The 20298-nt window shown below is 38.0% G+C and overlaps 1 protein-coding gene across 2 annotated transcripts in view; it reads left to right on the top strand.

The window, feature by feature from the left end:
• GSTCD (glutathione S-transferase C-terminal domain containing) overlaps window positions 1-20298 on the top strand; it is a 140118-nt gene that overhangs the window by 15108 nt on the left and 104712 nt on the right. For both annotated transcript variants that reach the window (XM_079766242.1, XM_079766241.1), the window contains exons 4-5: window positions 5504-5755; window positions 10130-10223. In XM_079766242.1, the coding sequence (XP_079622368.1) occupies window positions 5504-5755; window positions 10130-10223 (346 nt within the window). The remainder of the gene's footprint in view (window positions 1-5503; window positions 5756-10129; window positions 10224-20298) is intronic.

Raw genomic sequence — 20298 nt, 5'->3', positions numbered from 1 at the left:
ATTTCGAGGGGGCACAGGCCAGGCTGAGGGACCCCACCAGTACATGAATCCGTGCACCGGGCCTCTAATTGTTACATAATCACAACTTATTTTCAAAAAGAAGGAAAGATACCATATACATCTAACAAATAATAAGTCACTGCCAAGGAGAGTAAAAAAAAGGTGAGGAGATGAGAACATTTTTTATTTGATTAATTTATCACAGCTTAAGCTAAATTCCCTTAGCACATAATTTATTTCCACTCAATTAAGAATTTTGGTGAGAATTACAAACTTTTTTGGCTTTCAGAGCACAATTTAGACAGTGTTTTCCAAACTTTACTTCCACAGTAAAATGCATTTTCCAAGATGATTGAGCATATAAATACAAATATACATCTTTATGTTCTATATAAATATATTTATAAAATAATCCATGTTACTATATGCTGTGTACTTTCATACTTTCTATATTTTATTTTATCTTCTTTTTATTACTATTTCCATACTTACTTCCCTTTGACAATTACCAGCTTATTCTCTATCTATATCTGTGGGTCTGTTTCTATTATGTTTTGTTTATTCATTTATTAGTTTTTTGAAACTCCACATATAGGTGAGATAATATGGTATTTGTCTTCTTCTGACTTATTTCACTTAGCATAATACCTTTAGGTCCATTCATGTTTTTGCAAATGGCAAGATTTTATTTTTTTAATGCTGCATTGTACCATCTTCTTTATCCATTCATCTATTCATCAACAATGGACACCTAAGTTGCTTCCACATCTTGGCTCTTACTAGTAATGCTACAATGAACATAGGGGTGCATAATCTTTTTGAGTTAGTGTTTTTGTTTTCTTCAGATAAATGCCCAGAAGTGGAATTGCTGGGTCATATGGCAACTCTGTTTTTAATTTTTTGAGGGCTCTCTCTACAGTTTTCCATAGTAGCTGCACTAATTTACAGTTCCACCTTAGTGTACAAGGGTTCCCTTTTCTCCATATCCTCACCAGTATTTGTTATTTGTTGATTTATTGATGATAGCCATTCTGATAAGTGAGAAATGATATACCATTGTGGTTTTTATTTACATTTCCCTGCTGATTAGTGATGCTGAATATCTTTTCATGTGTCTATTTGCCTTCTGTATGTCTTCTTGAGAGAAATGTCTATTCAGGTAGCCTGCCTATTTTTTAATTGGATTGTCTGCTTGTTTTTGGTGTTGTATGAGTTATTTATGTATTCTGGATATTAGCCCTGTATCAGTGTATCATTTGTGAATATTTTCTCCCATTCAGTAGGTTATCTTGTTTTCTTAATGGTTTCCTTCACTGTGCAAAAATTTTTTCAGTTTGATAGTTCTATTTATTTTGTTTCCATTGCCTGAGGAAATATATTAAAAAAGATTTTGGTAAGAGTGATGTCAAAGAGTTTACCGCCTATGTTTTCTTCTGGAAGTTTTATAGTTTCAGGGTTAACATTTAAATCTTTAACTCATTTTGAGTTTATTTTTTATGTGGTGTAAGGAAGTGGTCCAATTTTACTTTTTTGCATGTATCTGTCCAGTTTTGCTAACACCACTTATTAAAGAGACTGTCTTTATTCCATTGTATATCCTTGTCTTCTTTGTCCTACATTCATTGACCATATAAGTAAGGACTTACTTCTGGGATCTCTATTCTGTTCCATTGATTTATTTATCTGTTTTTTAGACCAGTACCCTACTGTTTTGCTTATTGTACCTTTGTAATATAGTTTGATATCAGGGAGCATAATATCTCCTACTTTGTTCTTTCTCGGGATTTGTTCGGGGTCTTTTGTGATTCCATATAAATGTTAGGATTACTTGTTGTAATTTTGAGAAGTTTGTCAATGGTATTTAATAGAGATTGCATTGAATCTATATATTACTCTAGGTAGTAATGCTATACCCTTCCAGTTATTTCCAGTTACATTGTTCAATATCTTTCTTCAATGTCTTTTAGCTTTCAGAGTACAGGTCTTTCACCTGTTTGGTTAATTTCTTCTTCGAATCATTTGCTATTAGTGTATACAAACACAACAGATTTTTGTATATTGATTCTGTATCCTGCAACTTTACTGAAGTCATTTATTAGTTGCATAATAGTTTTTTGGCAGAATCTTTAGGGTTTTCTACATATAGTATCATGTTATCTACAAATAATGACAATTTTACCTCCTTTTTTCCAATTTGGATGCCTTTTATTTCTTTGTCTTGTCTGATTGATGTGGCTAGAACTTCCAATAATATATTGACTAGAAGTAGTAAAAGTGGGCATCCTTGTCTTATTCCTGATATGTTAAAAATCTATGTTGATTTCACACTCCTAAAGGATCATAAAAAGCAGTGTGAAAGATTGAAGCTAATAAATGGTTCCTTGATCATTGTTCATTCACTAAACAGCCCATATTTTTTGCAAGGCAGTGTTTTAAGTGTTGCAGTGTACAGAGTTGAACATAAAACCTGCCCTTAGACCTGACCAGTTTGGCTCAGTGAATAGAGTGTCGGCCTGTGGACTGAAAGGTCCTAGGTTCGATTCTAGTCACGGGCATGTACCTTGGTTGTGGGCACATCCCCAGTGGAAGGTGTGCAGGAGGCAGCTGATTGATGTTCCTCTCTCATCAGTGTTTCTAACTCTATCCTTCTCCCTTCCTCTCTGTAAAAAGTCAATAAAATATATATTAAAAAAACAACAACAAACAAACAAACAAACAAAAAACACCCCTGCCCTTATAGGAAATTATGTGTGCTTATTTAACCTTAAAGTCCACTTAACATAAATATATATACACCTGTGAATTTTTTAAATTAACTTTCTGTGCTATTTGGCTTCTACTTTGGTACTGATTATTATTAGATTTATTTGTAGAAATTTTCTATAACTTGACCTTTTTACTTATTTACATGTTCATAATCATCCTACCTAATAATAGACAAATATGCAAATTGACCATACCTACACTACACCAAGCCACGCCCACCAGCCAATCAGGGCAAGTATGCAAATAAACCGAACCAAGATGGCTACAGCCACCGAGAGCAAGGTTTCCCAGGCAACAGAGGGAAACAAGCTTTCCGCCTGCCCTTGACAGGCCTAAGCCTCCACTCAAGCTACAAAGTTTCAATTATAGAAGGTAAACAAATTCAAACAGAATGGCAGCAGCCATGGAGCTGGAGAGACCAGGCCAGGGTTGCCCGCAGTAACAGAGAAAGCAAAGCTTTCCGCACACCCTGGCTGGGCTCAGGCCTCTAGTTAAGGCTACAAAGTTTCAATTATAGAAGGTGAATTAACTCAAACAGAAATGGCTGCCGGTGGAGCATGCAGGAGGCTTGGCTCTGCTCCAGGCTACAAAGTTTCAATGGTAGAAGGGAAATAAATTCCAGATACCAGTGCCTCCGCTTGGGTCGCCAGGGGGCGTGGCTGGCCTGCAAACCACCACAGGCCCCTTGCTCAGGCTGCCCCATGCCCCAAGGGAACCCCCACCCTTATCTGGGACACCCTTCAGGGCAAACCAGCTGGCCCCCACCCACGAACCAGGCCTCTATCCTATCTAATAAAAGAGTAATATGCAGATTGACCACCACTCCAACACACAATATGTCGGCTCCCATGTGGTCAAAGATCCTGCCCCCATGTGGACACAAGATGGCCACCACAAGATGGCCAGCAGGGGTGGGCAGTTGGGAGGCACCCGGCCTGCAAGGGAGGGAAGTTGGAGGCGATCAACCCTGCAGGGGAGGGCAATTATGGGTGACCGGGCCGGCAGAGGAGGGAAGTTGGGGGCAAACAGGCTGGCAGGGGAGCAATTAGGCATCAATCAGGCTGGCAGCGGAGTGGTTAGGGGGTGATCAGGCTGGCAGGCAGAAGCGGTTAGGGGCAATCAGGAAGGCAGGCAGGCAAAGCAGTTGGGAGCCAGCAGTCCTGGACTGTGAGAGGGATGTCCGACTGCCCATTTAGGCCCGATCCCAGTGGGCCTCTCACAATCCAGGACTGCTGGCTCCCAACTGCTCGCCTGTCTGCCTTCCTGATTGCCCCTAACCGCTTCTGCCTGCCAGCCTGATCACCCCCTAACCACTCCCCTGCCAGCCTGATTGATGTCTAACTGCTCCCCTGCCAGTCTGTTTGCCCCTAACTGCCGTCCCCTGCAGGCCCGGTCATCCCTAACTGCCCTCCCCTGTAGGCCTGGTCACCCCTAACTGCCCTCCCCTGCAGGCCTGGTCCCCCCCAACTGCTCTCCACTGCAGGCCTGGGTCCCCCTCAACTGTGCTTCCCTGCAGGCCCGGTCACCCCCAAATTCCTTTCTCTGACGGTCTGGTCACCCTTAACCCTTTGCACTCGCTTGCTTTTTTCTCGATTCCTTTATTCTACTTGGATTTAATTTTTTAAATACCCCAGATTTTACAAAGCGCGGCAATAGAATAAAAAACTGGAGTTTCTTTTCATACAAACTTATTTATTTGGATTTTTTTATATTTCAAATTATTGATACATTCAATACAATTCAACATATGAGCTGCTACCGATGCTAACCGTGTCGAGTCACACTCAACATCCGAGTGCAAAAGGCTAACTGCCCTCCCCTGCAGGCTTGATCGCCCCCAACTGCCCTCCCTTGCAGGCCTGGTCCCTCCCAACTGCCCTCCCCTGCTGGTCATCTTGTGGTGGCCATCTTGTGTCCACATGGGGGCAGGATCTTTGACCACATGGGGGCAGCCATCTTGTGTGTTGGAGTGATGGTCAATCTGCATATTACTCTTTTATTAGATAGGATAGAGGCCTGGTTTGTGGGTGGGGGCCAGCTGGTTTGCCCTGAAGGGTGTCCCGGATCAGGGTGGGGGTTCCCTTGGGGCGTGGGGTGGCCTGGGCAAGGGGCCTGTGGTGGTTTGCAGGCTGGCCACGTCCCCCAGTGACCCAAGTGGAAGCTCTGGTATCTGGGATTTATTTATCTTCTACAATTGAAACTTTGTAGCCTGGAGTGGAGCCAAGCCTCCTGCTTGCTCTGTGGTAGCAGCCATTTCTATTGGGATTTATGCATCTTCTATAATTGAAACTTTGTAGCCTGGAGTGGAGGCAAAGGCAGGCCAGGGTTTCAGAAGCTTGGCTTCCTCCATTGCCGGGGCAACCCTAGCCTCCTGCTCTTTCCAGCTCCGTGGCTGCCGCCATTTCTGTTTGGATTTATTTATCTTCTATCATTGAAACTTTGTAGCCTTGAGTGGAGGCCTAGTCCGGCAAGGGCAGTCGGAAAGCTTGGCTTCCTCCATTGCCTGGGAAACCCAAGCCTCCCTCCTGCTCTCTGTGGCCACAGACATCTTGTTTGGGTTTATTTGCATATTCGCTCCTGATTGGCTGGTGGGTGTGGCTTGTGGTGTAGCGGAAGTATGGTCAATTTACATATCACTCTTTTATTAAATAGGATGTCTGTCAACATAAAGGTACTTCAATATAGCTGTCATAAACAAAAAATATATAATACTGTGTTTTGTTCTCTTACTGCCTAGTTAATTATCTGCAAGAAACTTTCTGAAAGGCTGATAGAATTTCCACTGCTGGCCGCGTGGTACCAGAGGATTCAGGAAGTGCCAAGAGTAAAAACAGCAGCTTCTCAATGTGGGATCCAGTTTTGCCATTTACCAGAGTTGCTGACCACGTCAAATGAACAGCATCCAAACTTAAATGAAGACCCGGGTGCAGAGGAACAAAATGATCCTTCATTTATAGGAGGCCCAAGGCCCACGATGACCAAGTTAATGGTACTTAAATTGTTTTCATTAAAATTTTCTTTGAAAAATTGCATGTGATAATGTTACCCTAACTTGTAATCGTTTGTTGACATTATTTGTTATAAATCTTATTTGTAGCTATCCTATATCACTCTTGACCAATTAATATTTCTAGTAGCCTTTTGCATTTAAATGAGTTATAGCAAATTGAAGGATTTTAATATTATGTGTCTTTGGAGCCACATAAGTCAGCATATGTGTTTGTAAACAGTATTTTTCTCAAAACTTTTTTTTTATATTAAAGACACCAAGATCATATCACACCTATCAAATTTATTGTTTTACCTGGTAATTTTTTGTTGCAAGGATGAATATCTCAACTTACTTTCTAAGATTTTTTTTTAATATAAGATTTTTTAATTCTTTCAATTTTGTTTTTATTTTATTCTTTGATTACAATGCTAGTTTATGTAATAACACATGATTTATATATTTTTCTCTTTGCAGCATAATTTGTTTCCAGTTCATAGTAATTGTAAAAGTTTTCACCAATAGGCTTTCTTTCTCTACCATTCAAGACAATCTACAATAACATTTTGCTTTTAACTTAGACTATTTGAAGATTTATTTGAATAGAGAATTCATGAAGTAATTTGAGCTATTCATCTGAGTTATACTGAAAAAATATTCAGTATATTTTTCTACTTGGTTTAGGAATCATTTGCGTTCTACAGTTAACACATGTTTGGGGATTTAGAAAAGCATGAGAAGATTTTAGTAATGACTCCGGTCCCTTATTTCTTCAGCTACATTTGTTAGCCTAGTGATGAAACAATGAAACAGGATTATATAGTTGATTTTAGAAGCTTTCAAGGCATGTCCAAATTTTGATGTGCCTTGATCAGATGGTTAAGCTGTTCACCTCTTGAATGTTCTTAAATAAATAATAATTAGTAATCTCTTTGTATTAAAATACTGTTTTAGTATTTTTAAGATTTATCAACCAAAAATTTGTGCTTTTAATTCATACATGTGCAGAGTCTTGAAAGAAAGATTAGTAATTCAGATTTTTCTACCTATGCTTTTCCAGATATAAAATAACATTAGGAAAGACATCTGCATTTTATACATTTAAAAATATTTTAAATATTTAAAACTAACTAAAATTTAAATTTAGAACAAGTTAATAAATAATTATAAAAATAAACTCTTTTGTAATGATATAAAAATATGAAGGGATATTGAATTTTTAATTTACAGGGGATTTGTTAGTTCAGGTCCTCCAAGAAGGGTTCAATTCCAAGGTAGGATTAGATATGCAAGAGGCCTAGTGAGGAAAAATCTGTGAGAGAAAGTGGGGAGGGAGCCCAGAGAGGCTGGCAGAGCCTTCCTTAATGATGCAAGTTTGACCGCTGTACATGAGACCAGAAAGGAAGGAAAGTTGGGTCTGAAAATTCTTACACTTAAGTGCAATTCTAAGGGAGTTTTGGCAAGCCAATGGGGAATCCTTAAACCTGGACCATCTTTCAGTGAATTCCATATTTCTCAGGAATGGATTTGCCCTAGTATCCCTGCCACATTTAGTCATTGACTTGGGGGCAAAGATTAGACTAGGGATCAGTGACATGGATTCAGCAGTCTCTGCTTTGCAGCTAAGCTGACATTGTGACCTTCAGTAAGTCATTTTACTAAAAGATATAAATTCCTACATTTATAAATTAGGAGAGTATAGTATACATTCTGTATGATTCATTTTTTATTTTAAATCTTATGGTTGTATAAAAATTGACTGGGACATTATACTTTTAATTTAAAAAAGGAGTGTTCAAATCTGAAAATAAGTTAAAATTTTCATTTTCATTTAGTTCAAACTTGATTGTAGATACAATAAAATTTCTTTTTTTTAACAGGGCATGGTTTTTGCTACTTACTAGTGGATTTCTCTATTGACATGTATTTCTGGAAGGCAGTAAATATTATATCAAATTAATATATTATGAAATTATATTGATTTTAATTATACAGTAACTTTTCATTTTTGTATAGTCATAGTATTTTGTGCCAATTACATGAAGACACATGAAATTGGTGCTAATTTATACTAATAAAAGGGTAATATGCTAATTAGACCAGGTCGACTGGACATCTTCCAGATGTTCGACTTCCTTTCAGACAAAGCCACAGTGGCAGGGGCTGAGGCAGAGGTGGTTAGGGGCAATCAGGTCGGCAGAGGAGCAAGCAGTTAAAGGCGATCAGGCTGGCAGGGGAACAAGCAGTTAGGGGCGAGTTCAGGCTTGTGTAGGGGAGCAAGCAGTTAGGGGTGAAATCAGGCCAGCTTGGGGGAGCAAGCAGTTAGGGGGCGATCAGGCTGGCAGGGAGGGCCGTTGGCGGCAATCAGGCCAGCGGGGGAGGGCAGTTGGGGGTGATCAGGGCGATGAGGGAGCGGTTAGGGGGCTATCAGGCCGGCAGGCAGAGGTGGTTAGGGGTGATCAGGCAGGCAATCAAAGGTGGTTAGGGATAATCAGGCAGGCAGGCAGGCAATCGGTTAGGAGCCAGCAGTCCTGGATTATGAAAGGGATGTCCGACTGCCAGTTTTGGCCTGCAGGGATCTGGCCTAAACTGGTAGTTGGACATCCCCTGAGGGGTCCTGGATTGGAGAGGGTTCAGGCTGAGCTGAGGGACCCCTCTTCCGTGCACAAATTTCATGCACCGGGCCTCTAGTGCAAGTATAAAATAGTAAAGTATTTCTTAAGAACACTCACATCTCACTTTTTTTTTCCCTTCCATATTCTTTGGCATACTCTTACATCCACAATTTTCCAGAAGTTTGAAACTTACTTATTTATTTAGTCAGTCCAAAAAATATATATGTGTCTACTAAATACCAGGCACTGGTCTGAATATTGGATACATGAAGAACAAATTGGACCGTTATCTTAGTGCTTACATTCTGGTGGTGGAAATAAATAAAGAAAAAAACATGTTAGGCCATAAGTGCTGTAAAAAAAATGTGGGATAAGAGAGTGGAGGTGATCAGGGTAGGAGTCCTATTTAGGTAGGATGGTCAAAAAGACTTATCTGATTAGGTGAAGACATTGAGCAAATAACCTGAATGAATTGAAGATTTGGAGAAAGTGTTCTAGGCAGAGGATTCCACTTGAAAAAGACCCTGAGAAAACCCACACAGGCAAAGTAGATTAGTGGTTGAGAGGGGGAGGATGGAGAGTGTCTGCTAATGGGTGTGGGGCTTCTTTATGAGGTGATGAAAATGTTCTCAAAATAGATGGTGATGATGGTTGCCCAACTGGGAATATTCTAAAAACCATTGAATTGTGTACTTTAAAAAGGTAAATTTTATGACATATAAATTATATGTCACTATAGCTATATTCTTAAAAGATTCCAAAATAATGAATGAGTTTGGTGAAATGAAGGACAGCAAGAAGTTCAACATGGCTAGACTAGAATAAGGAAGATAGGAGAGAGGTAAAGTGAGTACTCTCGATCTCTAGACCTATATAGCTATATCTCTACCCCAACCAAGAAAATCTTTATATTATTTCCTTTGAGACAGGAATTTAGCTAGTTTTCATAATGGAAAGTTTTCTCATGAATTAGTTGATATAAACAGGTTAATGATAGATTCTCGGGGATTTTTCTTTTGAATAGGATATTACTGGGGAAAAAAAATACATGAATCATGGATATTTATTCTGTGGGCTGTGGACCCAGAATTTGATTGGTAGGAGTCAGGGCATCCATGTGTATGCCATGCCACTGTCTCTTAATCAAATAAAGAAATGTACAACTTTTAACGTGGGAAAGAAGTCTGAGATTTTTTTTTTTTTTTTGATATATTGAAAAAGTTGGGAACTGCTTGGTTAAACCAGAGGAATTCTTTTCTAGAGACATTGCTGATATGTGTAAAAGACTGGTATGGATGATATTTTGGGGGTATATGTTGAAGTGAGGCTTTTTAGTCCTGTAAATAGAGCTCCTAGGTTGTGGCAATTTTCTGTAAATACAGATATTCATGGACATAAGCAGAATTGGTTTTTTATCATCTCTGTGTGGGTTGTTTTTGATAAAATTTTATCCTCAGGTGACTTTTCTCTTTGACACACAATATATTTCTAGGTAGCTCATTACTTCTATGTATCTTCAGGTAATAGTTTTTAAATACCATTACTTTTTATTATCTCAGTGTAAGAAAAATAGGAAATTAACTGCTGTCAAAAAACTATGTTATATTTCTTATGTAACCAAATATTTTGAGGAAAACCCGGTGATTGTTGCTGTTTATGTTCTTCGTTGCTAGTATAGAAAATAGAAATTTGGCCTTGTAGTACATAATAGGATTTTCATTAATTCATTAATTTGGAAAGGACCTATTTCCTTTTCTAGGAAAAAGGCATTGAAGTGATGTTTTCTCCTCACCCTTGTCCTACTTGGACCATTGATTGGAGTAGTCTTCCTGCAGCAGTGAGCCCAAAAGAAGGTGAGATTGTTTTTTTCCTCTACTTTAAATCTTACTCATAATCTGGATAGTCACTTCATATCCATCTTCTAATTTTCTAATCCTCTTTTTGGCTATATCTAAAATTCTGATTATTCTATCTTCATTAAGTTTTTATTATAAAATTTTCACATGTATACATCACTCAAATTTAATATTTCCCACATTTTTCTAACATTTGCTTCATATATTCCTTTTTTTCTTTGCTAAAGCATTTTGAAGTAAATCCCAGGCACATGTCATACTACAGTACACACAGCTAAAATTTTTTTACATCTTAAATGATCATGACACATAATACAAATTAACAAAAATTCCTTGATCATCTAATAACTAGTCCATAATTATTTCCCCCAATTGTTAAAAATGTTGTTTGTAAAAAATATATATATTTATAGTTAGGTTTTTAGTTAAATATATTTTTCATTGCTAGAAATTGTATTTGGTTTGTTTTCCTTGCTCATGTTTCAATTTCCTCTTTTTATAATTTTTTAAACATGGTTATTTTATAGTACATTTTTTATTTCTAATAGCTGATATCAATAGAGATATAATTCTATTTGTTATTTCTGTTGATTTACTCATGTTTTCTTATTTTCCTGTTAGTTTTGTAATTTTTGATTGTGAATTCATTTTTCGGTTACCTAAATCTGTTGGAATCTTGTGGGGCTTTGTGAGGTTAAGAATCAATTCTCATAGAAGGGATTTATAGTTGCTTTGCCGGGCATCTCAAGGTATTTTAAGACCACTTAGCATTAATTTTTCAGCTTGAGATTCCTCAACCTTTTCTATCAGGAGCTAAGGTTTAAACAAACAAATTACCTATCGTTTTCCTTTGCTGTTGAGTAGACTTTTTTTTTAATGCACCTTTTCATAGGGAATATAAGTTTTCAAGTTTCTGTTTTCATGTAGTGATACTCGTTCCAACTTGTCACCATGCTGGATCGGGATCAAGGACTAGCCTCTCTTCTTTGTCTTACTATGGAAGCTTAGATTCTTGTTATTAGCAAATACTCTCCAGGCAGCTGTGGTATCAGTTCAAAATTATTGTACTGCTTTTTAGTTTCTTAACCCCTTTTAAAGGCCTTATGGGTTTTTCTGACTCTCAGAAATCCAGTTAGAAATGTAAAGGATGACTGTTGAATTTTAAATATCATTTTAGATATTTTTATGCGGGGAACTGTTTTATAACTCAGAGTGATATTTCTTTAATCATTCATGTGTTCTTTGGTTTTATACTAAGCCAGATATAACTTGATTTTCAAATGCTCTTTGAAATCATGTGCCTTTCCTTTTCATATTCTCTTCTGTAATACTTCCTAATATTGCCTGTATCTCACTGATCAATTCTGTTCTGTCAGGAAAATAATTTAGGATTCTTTCAGAATGGAAACATTTTATTGAGCAGTTAAAAACTCTGCATCAATATTATATAAAAATAAAATTCAAGCCTTAGCCAATTTGGCTCAGTGGCTAGAGCGCCAGAACACGGACTGAAGGGTCCCTGGTTCGATTCTGGTCAAGGGCACATACCTTGGTTGCAGGCTCGATCCTTTGCCCTGATCAGGGAACATGTGGGAGGCAACCAATCGCTGTGTCTCTCTCACACTGATATATCTCTCTCTGTCTCTCTCCCTCCTTTTCACTCTCTCTAAAAATCAATGGCAAAATATTCTTGCATCAGGATTAACAAAAAAATAAATAAAAATTCAGTTTTGGTCTTTCATTAAGTATATAATAATAGTAACTAATGACCTTGTTAATATTTTAATTATAAGTATTGTTGAGATTTTGAAAAACTTAAGTATTTGAAAACATTTTGAAAAGTTTAACTGTTTTTATTCTACTTGTAATTGGATTTTGTATACTCTTTGACTATAGTATAGATTTTGAACAAATTAAACCTAGAATTTACTATAGCTCACTAAAATAAAAATCTAATTTTCATTAATATCTATCAAAAAATGAAAATAGAGTTTAAAAGTACCACATGTTTTGCTTATTCATAATTTACTATAAGGCCAAAATAAAGTTTTTACTTATTTATATGAGCAATCAATTACCAACTCAGAAATATGCATTAAGCATTCATATCTGATTGTTTCACTGGTTAGAGTGCATATCTAATGAAGCTTCTGGAATTAATCACTCATTATATCCTTATAATGGATCACCTTGTTTACATAAATATTATGACAAAGATGAAGTTATCACAGAAGACATACATGGTCTACTCACATTTCATTTACTGTTTCTTAAAAAGTTTATAGTCTTGATAAACAGCCAGAATTATAGCATTTTGTTTTTCTGTAACTGGATTTTTGTGAAATTAAATTTATTATTTACTTAGGGGTGTGGAGGTCACTGTGAAAGTCATGATTGTGTTCTAGTACTTTTTTTTTTTTTAAGAAGAGATAGAATTGCAATAAGTTATTCTTAGTATTTGGTTCATTTGGATGACTGACTCCTTTTACTGAATTCATTGAATTACATCAAGATTTTGAAACATATAAAAATTATTCTCTTTACTAACAAAGTCTGTGTTGATACTCATCATGGAGTCTAATATATTTCTTAAGTTTGTCTAATCTTCTATTCTCTGTTCTAATCCATTCTCTCTCCACATTTTACATACTATTCCTAAACTCCAGTGCTGTTTGTTTTTTTTTTTTTTTTTTCCATCAAGTCTTCAGCATGGGCTATGAAGTCAGCCTGCCTGAGTTTAAAACCTGGACTACTAACTAGCTACATAACCTATATACCCAGATTCTCAACTTCTCTATGCCTCAATTGCTTCATCTATAGAATGGGGATAATAGTGCCTGTTTTATGAGATTGCTGGTATGATCAATGAATTAGTGCAGGGTGGGGCAAAAGTAGGTTTATAATTGTGGGTATGTGAAACACAGACTTTAGTGTTATATTATTATTTATTAATTATTGTATTATTTGCCATATGAACACCTGCAAACCTACTTTTGCCCAACCCGGTATATAAAGCAATTAGTACAAGTGCCTAGTAATAAGTAAATGTTAAATAATATTAATGTAGTAGTCAGAATTAATCACTCAATATTCCTCTATACTTCATTTTGATACTTATTGTATGCTCCTCATACACTATAATTACTTATATGCATGTTTCCCTTCTCCAATAGACTGTAAACTCTTTGAATATAGGATGTCTATGTATAAGTACTCAATACTTTTTGTACTCAACCTTTCTAATGTCGCAACCCATAGGTTGAGAACCGCTAGCAGGGTAGCCTAAGACCATCGGAAAACACAGATATTTACATTATAATTCATAACAGTAGCAAAATTACAGTTATGAAGTAGCAATGAAAATAATTTTATGGTTGGGGGTCTCCACAACATGAGGAACTTTATTAAAGGGTCGCAGCATTAGAAAGGTTGAGAACCACTGGGCTAGGGCCTCAATACTTTTTTATTAAGTTGAATTGAGACTACAAATCTTTATTTTAAAATCTTCCAAAATTTCTGTTTAAAACAAGCAACTTGTCTCATTTAGATTTAAAAAGCTAAAATAATTGAATTATTAAATCTGAAGAAAGGAGACCTGAAGATTTAATATACATTATTATTGTTATTATTATTATTATTACATTTTTATAGACTCTTTGGGAATAAATTGTAGACATCACACCTCTAGTTCTAAATATTTAACTTTCTCCTTTAAGACTAAGGATATTTTCTTACATAATCATATTACAATTATCAAAAGAGGACATTTAATTTAGTACTATTATCTAATCTACAGTAGCTTGTGGTACATGTAATTGTCTTATCTTTTTAGTCTTTAATTGTTTCCTCCTGTTAGATTTAAGTGAGGCATTTTTGGCAGGAACACCACATGTGATGTCTGTCCATCTCAGTGCAGGTATCGGGAAGCACACTATCTCAGTTTAGGCCAGTGATGTTACCTTGAACCGTTTGATCAAGGTGATATCTGCCAGCTGTCTTTATGGTAATGTTACTGTTTTCCTTTATTAAATTGGTAAGTAACTTGTGGAGAGATATTTGAGACTACATACTATCATTTTTTTACCTTTTCAAAATTTTACTCACTAGTTTACATTAATTTAATGCTTCTTGCCTGGATCTTCTCAGTGCAGTAGGAGACTGTTGGTTGAAGATTTTCTATCAGTGCACATGACTAAAATATTAACTTAAACATTTCATGCTTCATGTTTTATAATCTATACTAATAAAAGGGTAATATGCTAATTAGACCAGAAGACCTTCTGGACGTCCTTCTGGACAAAGCCATGGTGGTGGGGCTGAGGCAGAGGTGGTTAGGGGAGATCAGGCCAGGAGGGGAGGGCAGTTGGGGGCGAGCAAGCTGGCAGGGTGGGGGTAGTTGGGGGCGATCAGGCCGGCGGGGGGGGGGCAGTTGGGTGTGAGCAGGCTGGCGGGGGGGGACAGTTGGGGGTGAGCAGGCTGGCGGGGGGGAGCAGTTGAGGGCAATCAGGCCAGCAAGGGGGGGCAATTGGGGGTAAGAAGGCCAGCAGGGGGGGGCAGTTGGGGGTGAGCAGGCCGGCAGGCAGGTGAGCTGTTAGGAGCCAGCAGTCCCGGATTGCGAGAGGGATTTCCGAGGGGTCCCAGATTGGAGACGGTATAGGCCGGGCTGAGGGGCACCCTCCTCCCATGCATGAATTTTGTGCACCAGGCCACTAGTTTATCTTATACAGAACCATCTGATCACAACTATCTGCATAAGAACTGTGACTCTACCCTTAATTCAAAGATGAAAATCACTGCAATCTGGCATTCAAAATAGGTATATTTTTACACCTTAGTAGGTAAATAATGATATTGAATTTTAAAAAACCAAGATAAATTTTGTGGTGTTGGATTGATTAGAATTACAGGTATAAATATAAATTCATCCTATTCAATATATATAGATAGCAGACATAGATATATAGGTACAGCAATAGATATGAGGTGGGCAATAAATGAGCGATAGATACTGACAGTTGCAAAAAGATAAATTTTCAACTCTCACCTTTCTCTATTTATTAGTGTTCACTCTACTGTAAGAAAGTTTTCCTTATATATTTATTTGTTAAATTACCAGTATTAACATGAATTTTTGTTTTTTAAATGAGTTATAATTCATCACTGTCACTATTTATTTCAGTGCTCAAGTTTTCCTGGGTTTTGAGTCCCATCCAGCTGGCTTTTGATCTTCTGAAAATGCCCCAATTATTCTATGACCACTTCCTGAATTTCTGGCATAATGAAGAATTACCGGCTAATTTTGTCATTTTCCTGCCTCAGCCCTAGCTTTAGCTGTTTCTCTGAGAAACCCTGGTTCTTTTAATGGAGAATGCTTTTAGAAACTAAGATTTGGACACTAGATGTGCTCATTGCTAATGAAGTGTTATTGCTTCTAGGTCCTCTCAGGAAAGTAGTATGTATACATAGGTCTGTTAGGAAATAGATGTATGTATACATACATACATATACACACATAATCAATGATACATCATATCTATTGCTCTACCTATATATCTATGTCTGTTATCTATATATATTGAACAGCATGAGTTTATACTTATACCTATAATTTCATTCCAACACAAGATTCTTCCTAGTTTTTTTAATTCAATATCTGTATTTACTTTTTCTAACAGCAAAAATCGTAGCTCCCAACATCACATATGTATTTGCTCATTTGTTGAGTTCTAAAATATATGAACAATAATTTCAGAATTGCTATACTCAGAATTTCTGTATTTTTCTCTATGAAAAAATACACCTACTAAGATGAATTCCAGATTGTTAGCAGTGATTTTCATTTTGAATTAGGGTATACTAGTGTAGCCACAGTTCTTATGTAGATAGTTGTGCTCAAATGGTTCTGTATAAGATAAATTATAAAACATGAAGCATAAAAGGTTTAAGTTAATATTGATCATGTCCACTGATAGAAAATCTTCAATCAACAATCTCCTGCACTGAGAAGATCCAGGCAATTGTATAGTCTCCATTACTGTTTGTCCTCAAATAGCAGTGATTTTCTACTCTAATGAACTAGGATAAATGTGTGAACCTGAAGACTCCCTTTTGTTAAGTTCAGGGGTACATTTCTTTTTGCCCTGTGACATTTTGCCCTTTGAGTATGAAGGTGGGAATGGATATAGTTTTTCCCTTAAGACCTAGAATAGAGCCACTCCGTTTATACAGTAATCCCTGTGGTCTCTCTGTTCACCAGTAGTATTTAGGTCTCTGTTCCTATATTAGGAGTTGCTCCTAGCCTAGAATAACCATGTCAGTCATATAGGAGGGAGGAGAGTCAGAAGATGACCTTATAGAAAATAAAGGAGACAAGAACATAGTTGCGGTGTTGTTCCAGTTATAATCTCTTTTATTCTTATATTCAAAGTTCCACTGTTTTATTTTTATTTTATTGATTTTTAGAGGGAGGAAGGGAAAGAGAGTGAGAGAAACATTAATCGGTTGCATCTCATACACACCCTAACTGGGGATGGAACCCTCAACCTGGATATGTACCCTGACCAGGAATCGAACCTGCCACCTTTGGTGTACAGGATGATGCTCCAACCAACTGAGTCACACGAGCCAGGGCTAAAGTTCCAGTGTTTTAGAATTATGGCCCAATTAGGTATACCTGAGGTTTTGGTTTGCTTTTGATCTACATGAAAGCATCATCTCCTAGGGAGACTGATTTAGAGGTAGTGATAAAAACCTTCATCACCACCTATTTACCCTCACCACTGCCACCCAATATAGAGTATATACTTGTTAGTTGAGATAAAAAGAAACATTGAATGGCACAGTATTACTAGGAGATTATAAGGTTTTTCTTTTCTAGAGGGCTTCAAACCCAGTAGATTTTATTTGCTTGTGATAGACATATATGAATAATTAGAATAAAAATTACAAACTGGTATGGTCAAACAACTTTTATATAAGTCACTGATTGAATTCATGGTTCTAAGGGAATATATAATTTTTCAATCCTAATGGCAGATTATACTCTCTTAATAGCAAAGTATTTTTTATCAACTTTTATAGTATATAACAGTTATAGATGACTGAGGTTTTAAATTTTAAAGTTTATCCTGATAAGGATCATTTATATAAATATCCTTTTTTTTTTCCCAATTTGTTTTCTGTATAGTATACTATTTGGGATTGAAAGGAATGAATTGATCCTTGACATTAGGAAACAATAGAAAACAAGGTACTGATATATGATATAGCTAGTAAAAATTGGCCTCAATGCAAAGTCTGTGCCCTTACCCCCACCCTTTTGTTGTATGCTTCTATAAACCAACAGAAGGGATTTGGGTAAAAAAGGGAAGAATGTGGTCAAGGTCTTTGAAGAGGGTTGGATCTAAGGTAGACAATGGAAGGATTAAGCTGAGTTTCTTTCCCCCCATCAATGATTTCTTAACCAGCTTCTTACCAGCTCTCAGGGACGTGGTAAATAGCATTACTCATTGTTATCTATTCCCTAAGGCCAGGGATACTAAAAGTTCACCATAACAAGAATTGTCTCGCCCACAATATAAATAGTGCCATCCTTTGGGGAATCTAAAACATAAAAGCTTGTTTTAGGGCCTAGGCAGGGTGTAAGGATGCTTCATTATCCTAAACCATTGCTTTTCAAACTAGGGACAACCATCAGAATCATTTAGAAGGCTTGTTAAAACCGAATGCTGGGCCCAATCCCAGAGTTTCTCATGTAGGTCTGAGATGGGCCCTAGAATTTGCATTTCTAAGAAGTCTCCAGCTAATGCTGCATCTGCTGCTTTGGGAGCCACACAATGTGAAGTATTATCCTAGGTAACTGATACAGTGCATAATGGGGCTGCTTTGATTTCAAACTTTTACCACCAAAATAAGATGAACAACAAGATTAAAGTTTTCTAAAATTTTTCTTTATAGCCTAAAAACTTATTATTATTATTATTATATAATTATTATTACTGCTTTTAGCATGGAGTACATCAAATATAAGAGCTTGTGCATACCTCTGAACCATTTAGTAACAATGAAACATTCTACTTTAAGCTAATTATATTAGCAAATATGAATGAAAGTGGAAGTATCTTGATAATGTAAATAAAAATAACTCTCAAGAATTTCGTTTTTCTGAAATACAAGTCTCAGATTCTTATTTTTCCAAAAATAACATTTGTTTTCTAATTTTTAAAAAATGGTTCTCTGGTGAGAGAACCAATGTTGTTTTTTTTTGTTTACATTGAGTAACTTTAGATTATAATAAGATGTTACTAGTATATTTTGAACATTTTGGCATTTAAAATACTGAAAGCACACAAAGAGAATGAGATCAAAAAAAATTTTTTTTTCACTTTTCTGGGGGAAAAAATTCCAAATATAAATGTTTTTCATTTCTCTAAGTTATACTTAGCTATGAAATCCAAAACCTGACCATATTTGACTCAAAACTCTGCAAATTTATGCCTGTTTTCCTTCTTTTCAAGGGTGAGGTTTTCAACAAGCATTTTGGTGCTTTACCAAAAAGTAATATAATCTTTCATGTAAAGTGAATTTTAATCTGAAGCTAAAAGCCTCTAAAAGATAGTATATGTAGACAGAATTTATATTAAACTAGAGGCCCGGTGCATGAAATTCATGCACGGATAGGGTCCCTAGGCCTGGCTGGCGATCAGGGCCGATCAGGTTCCCCACCTTCTCCTTCCCTCGCTCCCTCTGCGCCCCACCACCACCGCTGGTCGCCCGCCATGTTCTGCACCATTCCCTGGTGGTCAGCACATGTCAGAGCGAGTGATCGAGCTCCCGGTCGAACACCCGAGGGGACATTTTGTGTATTTGCCTTTTATATATATATACTAGAGGCCTAGTGCACGAAATTCGTGCACGGGGGGAGAGGGAGTGTTTGTCCCTCAGCCCAGCCTGCACCCTCTCCAATCTGGGACCCCTTGAGGGATGTCTGACTGCCCACTTAGGTTCGATCCCATCAGGCCTAAACGGGCAGTCGGACATCCCTCTCACAATCCAGGACTGCTGGCTCCCAACCACTCGCCTGCCTGCCTACTTGATTGCCCCTAACTGCTTCTGCCTGCCAGCCTGATCACCCCCTAACCACTCCCCTGACAGCCTGATCGACGCCTAACTGCTCCTCTACCAGCCTGATTGCCCCTAACTGCCCTCCCTTGCCAGCCTGGTCGCCCCTAACTGTCCTCTCCTGCAGGCCTGGTCCCCCCCAACCGCCTGCCCCTGTAGGCCTGGTTCCCCCCAACTGCACTCCCCTGCAGGCTTGGTCTACCACAACTGCCCTCTCCTGCAGGCCTGGTTCCCCCCAACTGCCATCACCTGCAGGCCTGTTTCCCCCCAACTGCACTCCCCTGCAGGCTTGGTCTACCACAACTGCCCTCTCCTGTAGGCCTGGTTCCCCCCAACTGCCATCACTTGCAGGCCTGGTTACCCCCAACTGCCCTCCCCTGCAGGGCTGGGTTCCTCCCTACTGCCTTCCCCTGCAGGCATGGTCCCCCCCAAATGCTCTTCCCTGCTGGTCCAGTCATCCCTAACTGCCCTCCACTGCTGGCCCGGTCACCCCCAACTCCCTCCCTTGCCAGCCTGGTAGCTCCCATCTGCTCTCCCCTGCTGGCCTGGTAGCCCCCAACTGTCCTCCCCTGCAGGCCTAGTCACCCCAAACTGCCCTCCTCTGCTGGCCCGGTCACCCCTAACTTCCCTCCCCTGCAGGCCTGATTGCCCATAACTGCCCTCCCCTGCTGGCCATCTTGTGGCAGCCATCTTGTGTCCACATGTGGGCAGCCATCTTTGACCACATGGGGGCAGCCATCTTGTGTGTTGGAGTGATGGTCAATTTGCATATTACTCTTTTATTAGATAGGATAGATGGTTTAAAATATAAGAAGAATACAAAGAATAAGTGTTATAGGCTTAGTCTTGATTCAGTGTCAAAACAGATGATAGATAGATAGATAGATAGATAGATAGATCACATCCTATATAATAAAAGGCTAATATTCAAATCGACCGAATGGCGGAATGA

Source organism: Cnephaeus nilssonii (assembly GCF_951640355.1).
Source record: "Cnephaeus nilssonii genome assembly, chromosome: 1".
NCBI classification, from domain to species: Eukaryota; Metazoa; Chordata; class Mammalia; order Chiroptera; family Vespertilionidae; genus Cnephaeus; species Cnephaeus nilssonii.
This window is presented reverse-complemented; position numbering and strand designations above follow the sequence as displayed.